General features: G+C 32.6%; 1 protein-coding gene across 1 annotated transcript; it reads right to left on the bottom strand.

Annotated features, from left to right (window-relative positions):
• Positions 1-833: 833 nt before the first annotated feature.
• LOC144848451 (uncharacterized) lies at positions 834-9,074 on the bottom strand. The gene is made up of 3 exons (XM_078705182.1): positions 9,031-9,074; positions 2,182-2,782; positions 834-1,847 (listed from the first exon to the last, which is right to left on the bottom strand). The coding sequence occupies exons 2-3, from the start codon at positions 2,641-2,643 to the stop codon at positions 1,656-1,658; spliced, it is 654 nt and encodes a 217-aa protein (XP_078561308.1). The 5' UTR covers positions 2,644-2,782; positions 9,031-9,074; the 3' UTR covers positions 834-1,655.
• Between the last annotated feature and the right edge of the window lie 263 nt (positions 9,075-9,337).

Below are 9,337 nucleotides of genomic sequence, written 5' to 3'. Positions count from 1 at the left end.
GACAGGAAGTCACAGGACAGTGCTCATAAATAATTTATGCATTGGGCGGAGCTTAGCGCGATAAAGTTGCCATTTTCCCGTTTACGTACGTAGAACGACTAGAAATGAATATATATAACCTTAAATATACAGTTCAAATTACACTTAAATGTGGAATTTTTAAATAATATTTGAACTTCTAATTTAATTGTTTAATGAACATGACATTTCTATTGGGTTAAAATGGCTATGTTAAAATTTGAATTCGAGGTTCTAGCTAGGAAGGCAGGTCTATGCTGTATCACCAGAGCCAAGCGATTCAGAAGGGCCCTGCGCCACGAGACAGAGGAGGCAGAGGGACTGCCGGTCGTCGTCTCCGCGCAAAGGGTGCGTAACTAAAAACGGCTATTGACTGTGTTATGATTTTAGAACAGAGGAGATTCGTCATCCTCTAAAGCCTGCTTTCCTGTTGACGTTAGTCGACGCTATCGTTAACAATAATCGGCGATCTTCTACGTAAACATTGAAATGTTAACGATTTACAGGAAAAGGTACTCGCTATCGTTATCATTTCAACTTGACGATCGTCGTTGACCTGTTAACGATCAACGATGATAGCGTCGAATAACGTCGACAGGAAAACAGGCTTTACTCGTAAAGTCCCTCTTTCTATAGAGGGTGGTATAAAATAAAGTACATCTGAGTAAATTACGTTGTTCTGTAAAACAGTTGTATTTAACATTGTTACTTGTATCTCTGATCTTCGAAGATGGTGTTTACAAACATTTTCAAAATTCATCATGAATGGCAAATTCCATTTTATTTCCTAGAGATTGTTCTTAAAACATTTTCATATAGAGGTTACTCATACATTGAACTACTGCCAGCCATACATTATTACGTGGTCAGATGACAGTTTGAGTGATTGGTTCAGTTAGTAACAAATGTATCTATGTAAACAACTTCGAACAATAGTTGCAGTAGAAATGCATTGCACTGCATTCATTTTCCTCCCATCCACATCACTAAAGTCATGTAGTACAATAGATTTACTTACACTATAGACCTAACGTATATAATGTTTATAAAATATATAAAAATCAAATATGTGAATTAGATAATTCGATATTCAAGAAACTAAAGTGATTATAATATGTATAAACCCATTTTTTAATCCCTACAACAAATAATTACCGACAAATGCCCCAAAAAATAAATTCTCATACATCAAGTTCATGTTTATTAGGTCAAAGCTCAATAACTTTACTTCCGGTCATTTTTTCACACACTATTTCATTACAATATAATAAATATGTATGGTCTGAGCAATTTAATACCATTTTGAATTTCTATGACAACTCGTTTATTAGATACAAGGCGAGTTAAGGTCAAGGGTCAATAGTGCAGACAAATATCATTTTCTGTTAGGTTTCGTCAAAATATTCCATTACAATGAATATAAATATATATGCTTCGAGTATTTTGATACCAATATCTTGTTGGTAGACCAAAGGGTTACGGAGATAGGGCCATTTGGGCGGAATTTTGAAATGTGGCTTTTACCATGGTTACGGAAATGGTTATTCAAATTTGTTACCTAACATTTTTGGTTTTCTTGTATGTATGTAATTTTACTTTGGGCATATAAATTCTACGGAATTACAAGAGGACCATGACTACTCTACATAGTAAGCATAACAGCTGTATACTTTAATAAGTTCGTTAACTATCGCTCCCTCTTCCACATCTATAACAATTGCATTGACTAAACGGCTCCTGACGCCACATTTGACATTGTTGACGATATATGAATAACTATTACTACACTCCTCATTTAAAATCCATTGTTCATTAGAACCATCGTCAATCTGTAATATGATTAAAAAAACAGAACATTGTATTAAAAGAATATAATTGTATAGTAATTTTGATGAGAGTGGTGAGTTATAGCATGCGTGGACCATGGAACCCACTTCCTTACTCGATTCCTTGCAGTTTTGGCGTATTTTAGGCCTAAACCAACGACCAACGACGCATGTAGGAGGTACCAAAGATCGTATATCAGATACTTTCGTATTTCGTTGGAAGGAAGAAGAGTGAAATTGTAATTTCCCTGCCTGGACTATACTTTAATAGCCCTAGGTCGTCACAAATTGAAAAACAAAACTGCTGGATAGTTAATCCCATTTAATTCCTACTCACGTGTACAAGTTGAACCATTTTCCCGTCAACGTTTTCAGCATATAATCGAATCATATCATAGCTGTTACGTGGGGGACAAATGTCGAACCTATTACTTCTTGAAGCCAATTGAATGAAAGGCTCGGTTTCTGGAGAAATGTCTGCTGATTCATTCTCTGTAATCACCGATCTCTGTTGTCTTGCTCCGAAGTAACTTCCATAAGTGCTAAGAACTTGTCGTTTTTGGTCTTCTGTAAGTGTCACAATAGGTGGCTGAGCAGCGGGATCCCCCGCGGTCTTTTTCAGATGTCCACCGGTAATTTCATCTGTAGCAAGCGCTGTGTTCGGCTGGCTGTTCAGCATCTGGAAGTTTTCCAATGGAATTCCATCTTGATTTGGGCGGTTAGGGGTTCGGGTAGCTTTTCCCGCTCCAACCATCAACACTAGTCCAACTACCATCGATAGGATTTGTTTGTAGAGCATGATTAGACTTGAGTGTTTCTTTCTGTAAAGTGTGAAATTCTTCTTCTGTATAATGTAGGGTGTTGTCGGGGTCTTCGAATACTGTACACAAATCGGAAATTACCAGTCTCACCTTAATCTTCGATATTATGAAAGTAACCTGTGAAATTATAATAGTTAATGTTCTGTTATAATATTACAATTTAATTATAATTTATGTGTAAAATGAGCATAAGTAAGTAATAGTTATTACTTAGGGCAGTACATCTTAAAGAACAGCATATTATTTGAATGAAAATAAATACATAGAATAATGCAAACTTGAAAAAATAGGGGTCTCCAACAAGAGAAACATTGATACAATGATATTACGGTAGATATAAACCATTTTGGGATAAAACTAAAAAAACAACTCAAATGTTGGTTAATACTGAAACTTAGGTAGTCAATGGAAACATTTTTAATTGTTTGAAATTTAAAATGAATGCATGGATATTAGTATAATAATAATGAAACATCTATTGAAGCCAGAACATTATTTGGTAAATTTTGAATTGGTTAATTTTAATAAAGTCTTGGTTTCCTGATTGAATGAAGGGACTCACACATGATCTAAGAAACCATCCCCATATTCAGAAGTGCTATTGCCCGAAATGATGGGTCTACCAGGATTGCCTGCTTTGGAATTTTTGGTGTAAATTGTGTCATATTAGGTCCAATCTTGGAATCGATGGAGTGTTTTTTTTTACTATCATAGAAACAGATTTACCACATTATCCGTAGTTTTGTACAATCTCCTCAATATAATAGCTTTAATGTATGTTTCTAAAGATTTTAAGTGAAGTAAATGAACTTTTAGGTTTAGTAGGTTGTAATTAAATAAATTTATTTGATTGGGTAAATCATGCAATATAGGGCAAATATATTGTGATTTGTAATCATTTTAACTATATTTTATGATTATGTAATCCACATTGGTTTGCAGCATTCTGTGCAAGGTGTAGTCGTAACACGTTTTTTTATTGTCTGCACCATATCATCTATCGCAACTCAAACATTTCTTTTAAATTAAACTGTCAAATTTAAAAAAGACTCATCAGACTAGAACGTAAATGTTATTTTTCCTATAGGCCTACGCTTATTTTTTGACATAGTTTTGCTTAATCCATGTTGACGAGTTAATCCACTTTATACACTAGTTGAATAGTAAGGATTAGTTACAGTTTTGAATTTGATAAGAGTGTAGACCTACGCTTATTATTATACACTTTGCTATAATCATTATTGGATTATAAGCCTACTCATCAGACTATAATGCATGTTATTATATTTTATATAGGCCTATTTATTCAAAAAGTTGTGCTACTTCATATTAGTTATATGTTTTGTACATACACATTTTTTATCTTTGTATTTTTATTTACTGTTTTATCAAATTTTAATGAGTTGTTATACATGTTTTTAACCTTTTATTTTCTAAAAACAGAACCATATGTAAAACAGGTGTTACATCTGTACCTATGTCTTTATCCTGTATAAATATGTTATAAAATATTATTATTATAAACATGAATAAAAAAGGATTGTCGTGTTATCGTAATTATATTGCCGCAGTTCTATTTCTAACTTCTAATTTCTAACTCTATTATGTGAGCAATGCCCGTTGCCTGCAATGATTTATTTGTATTTATATGACTCAATTAATTACCACAAAAAATGTACAGTGTATGATTCTAAAATCGTATAGTAGGTCATGATATTATTCTTTTCATAATCCTAACGACTATTTTTTGTTACTGAAAAGTATGTTTTATGATATTTTTTTAAATTCAAAGTTTAATTTCGAAACTACTGTAGTAGGCATTTCTATGATTAAACAAAATATTTCATATCACAATAAATATTTGTTATTTTTAAATGATTTTATGATTTAGAAGCATTTATTTTTTAATCTGGTGTTACAAACCAATTCAGGTATCATTTTATTTATTGCTTGAAATACATTGTATATTTTGGTAACGCATTACTTATACTTTAGAAAAAAGAAATAAATATGTTTCATTTGAAAATAATGGTACCAGGCATTCTATAGGCCTACTCTCTTTCCTAATCCCTAACTTTTGTTCCTTCAGCCAGACGTCACTTAGTAAGTTTTCTATATTATACAATAACAACTTTCTGTGAATTCTTATAAATGAATATGAAACATTTCTTTTTAAATTAAACTGTCAGATTACAATAAGACTCATCAGACTAAAAGGTATGATTTATGTTTATATACTGTAGGCCTACGCTTATTTATTAATCTACGCTGATGAGTTTTTACAACACTATAGTAAGGGATATTTATAGCTTTGAATGTTGACAAAGATTTACTTAATCCCGGATTATGTTATGTTTCATATACGCCTACGCTTATTTTTTGACAAAGTTTTACTTAATCCATGTTGACGAGTTAATCCACTTAATTGACAAGTAGCAACATTTTGCTACGATCATTGTTATTTGGATTTATCGAAAACCAAGAGAAAATTTGAGAAAAAATTTATCTGATAATTGTAAGCGCGATCGAAAGTCTTTTTATAGTTACGTCAGATACAGTATTAAAGCCAAAGATTCAGTGGGGCCCTTAGTTAATGATGAAGGGAATATAGTTGTTTATGACATGGAAACAGCCGAAATAAATACTTTACATCCGTGTTTACAATCGATTCTAACTTTATACCAAACGAGTTTTTTACCTTTTACAAGTTTCTAGATGATGATAAATTGACCACTGTACTGTTTACCCCACAGAGACTCTTAAAATTGATGCAGAAACTTAAACCTAACAAATCACCGGGACCATTTAAATTCAAGAATATTGTTGGAGAACTGCTAGTGTTATTGCGACTCCTTTAGCCCATCGATTTCAGAGATGCTTTGATGAAAATTATGTTCCTCCTTTATGGAAGAAAGCAAATGTTTCCCTATTTTTAAAAAGGCTCTAAGAAATCACCGGCACCGACCCATTTTTGTAAATTGATGGAATCTGTCCTGAGGGATGATATTATTGATCATTTTGAATACATCCCAACATGGGTTCTTGAAAGGAAGATCTTGTCTGACAAATTTACTTATGTTTCTTGAGAAGGTGACATATGATATTGACTAGGGTTTACCAGTAGATGTAATTTATTTTGGCTTTCAAAAGGCCTTCGATAAAGTTTCTCATGTAAGGTAGTAAGTTTTGGCTCATGGTATTGAATGTTGAAATTTGCTAATGACTAAATGATTAAATTGTTTGGACGTGTGCATTCCGAGGTCAATTCTGGACCAGGCATGATCTCCTCAACTAAGGAAAGACATTCTTTTATTAGAAAAAGTTCAGAGGAGAGCAACTAGGCTACCGCCTAGTTTACATGGCATGCCCTATGTAGATAGGTTAAAAGTTTTTAATTTAACAATCTTAGAAGAAAGACGACATGATTCAAACATAAAATATTCTTTTCAACAAAGAGGCTATTGATTGTGATTTACTTTTTTCAAAAGTCTGAATATACCGCCACTAGGGGTCATAAACATAAATTGAAAAAGAGTAATGCTCGAATAAATCATTTTTTTACCCAACGAGTCGTAAATTCATGGAATGCTCTCCCTGCCAGTACAGTAGAAGTCGACACAACCATACTACTTTATTATTTTTTTTTTTCTTATGTAGGATCGACCCACTTATATTTCTTCATCAATAAAATGTTCGTTTACAATGCATTGCACATGAGTAATGTAATGATACAATACAATATAACTGACATTAAATAACTTTCAGTACATCTGATATCTCACTCCTACCATTGCATTTTATATATAATAGTATAAGGAAAGAAGAAAAAAAATATTTTCCTCTATGTTATACACTCTTACACGTTTTTCAATCCTTAACAATGTACGTATAATTTACAACAGAATTCTTTATTTTATAACTCTTTTTATCTCTTTCGGGCAATCAAAAAAAGTTATATTTTACTTTACCTAAATATCAATTTTATAAACGTTAATTTTATACCTTGCTAAATTGTTACTACTGTATTTAAAAGACAATTTCAGAAGACGAGGGAGGCTAGAGGGCCACGACCGGCCCACCTGCCTCCTGCACCACTCATTTAGAGTGGTGTACGGTGAGTTACATAGAGTATTAGCTATAATGCACACAATGACCTGTACTGTCGTTTGGTATCCGTATCATCTTTCAAATCGGGTGTCAAAGTATGACCCAAGTAATTAAAATCTCTAACAAAGGCAAGTTCCTACTCAAATAAGTTTAAAGTGGGAATCTTTGACAATTTGGGCAGAATAGCCGTATCCGGACAACTACCCCCTGGACAATTACCACCCGGACAACTACCACCCGGACAATGACCCCCTAGGACAACTACCACCCGGACAATTACCCCCTAGGACAATTACCCTCTAGGACAACTACCCCCTTAGGACAACTCCCACCCGGACAACTACCCCTAGGACAACTACTACTATCCGGGTGGTAGTTGTCCGGGTGGTAGTTGTCCAGATGGTAGTTGTCCTAGACCCAAAAATAACATACATACAGATTTTTACTTGTTATACAATATATCATGCGTATATGGTTCTAAGATTTGGGATCAAAAATGTATTTCTACAACGCATTGCCTTGTCGAAGTTTATCCTCAGCTTGTCGCGACTGCAGAGAAATCCAAGATTGTCAATGCTTTGATACTCACGGATTGCTTTTTCTACACATTTATACAGTTATAACAATACGGTAATAACTGGGGTCCGCACAAGAAGCAAAAGCTTGTCTCATGAGGGCCCCTACAATGAATGCAAATATGCATAATACATTAAAAGAAACATAAAACAATAAACAAAACAAAAAATAGTTAAAAATGAGAGAGATAAAATATTGAGCATAACAAAAGTTAAGTTGTTTAAGTGGCTAATAGTATTAACGTTTTACAGATTTTTTTGAAAGTAACTAAAGATACAGAAAGTTTTATTTTAACGAGGAGATCATGACACATTTTAGGTCCAGTTATTGAAACAAAAAAATTGATTTCTGGTTAATCTTTTAAATAGAATATAAACGTGTCATTCTCAAATTATATTCATTACTTAAATTACTTTTTGATAACGTTTCAAGTTTCGCCTGCTATATCATGGTCATCAGAATAGTGTAATAAACATACATGTCACCTATATATGGTAAGATACTTTCTTTTCACTAATAATTGCTTGCAAGACAAGAGAAAGATCATTTAATAATTTACAGTACTGGTTTGGAGGAAGATAAGTTACTCCACCAATGGTGTTTTTATTATTGTTTTATCAAGTAGGCCTACCGTACCGGAGAGGATGGGAGATGCAAAGTATATTTATAATTTTAATTGAAAAAAAACCACATTGATAAATTGAAATTGTAATGTGTTTTTTATATTCTTATTAGAAAACGAGTATTTATTTACAGATATAACTATTTCACAATTTAAGACCAGTATATCTAATGTTAGGTTGAAAATAGGTTGTGTTCGAAACAGAATGAAGCTGCATATTGTGTAATTAATTGATAATGTTTTAACAAGCTATCAGCAAGATGATTTATATGATTGCTTAAATAATTCAGTGGTGTCGTCCGCGTAGAGAAAAACAGAAAGCAGTCTTGAAGACAAATTTGTATAATTAATATAAGAATAAAAAGAAGCGGAATAAAGTAACAAACCCTGTGAAACACCCCATTGTGATAGGACTCAAGCTAAATTTTGTATTAATTTGTAACCATACCGATGTAATTTATATTGTTTATAAAATGAAATACAGGAAATGAATTTTTTTTAAAGGACTCAAGTTAGAAGTAGAGTTAAAATATGTTGTGCATTGGCCACGATCTGAAAGCTAACTTTGGAAGAGATTAAGTGCGGTGCCGCGTATTTTAGAATGTTATGGTCAATGGTGTCAAAAGCCGATTGCAAACTGTCCATTTTCAAATACATCTACGATTTTATTGGTGAGATCGATAAAGACCATAAGAGTATTGTACCCTTTCCTAAAACTGAATTTGTTTTTATAATAAGGAATGTTATATTTGAGAAAGGTAAATTTAGAAATATAAAGACCTATTCCTCCTTTTTTATCATCTCTATCGTTGTAATTATCGCTTGGCTTAATAAAACAGATTGAAAAAAGAAAAAGCAAAGAAATAAAACTGTATGAAATATAATGTACTGGATTTTGTAGGCATAATTTTCACCAAGCTGAAATATAAACACCAGAAACATTACGCACATTTAAAGTACCACGATGATGAACATGCCTATATACAATATTGAAAAAAAGTAAATGAATTACTACAGTAGTAAAGTAAGATACATTAATAGTGATAGTAAAGGTACTTACACTTGTGCACCACAATGTACTTATCGTAACGAGGAGACAGATCAAGCACCAATTCACACAATGTTTTATTTTACTCCACCCTATCTTTATATAGCATATCGTCATGCATTATTTATGTCACTGCAGGAAGTGCCTCAATTCTTCTAAAGGTCTTTCTATTAATTATTTTTATTTTTTTTCTTGCTAACGGGATCAATAGTATAACAATAACTATATTTTAGTATTGAAAAAAAATATTTAAAACGGTAACTTTGTTGTATTTATTGTGCAATCGTGATCGTCAAGAAACAATGACATCATCTTATCA

Source organism: Antedon bifida, chromosome 7 (assembly GCF_963402885.1).
Source record: "Antedon bifida chromosome 7, ecAntBifi1.1, whole genome shotgun sequence".
NCBI lineage: Eukaryota > Metazoa > Echinodermata > Crinoidea > Comatulida > Antedonidae > Antedon > Antedon bifida.
This window is presented reverse-complemented; position numbering and strand designations above follow the sequence as displayed.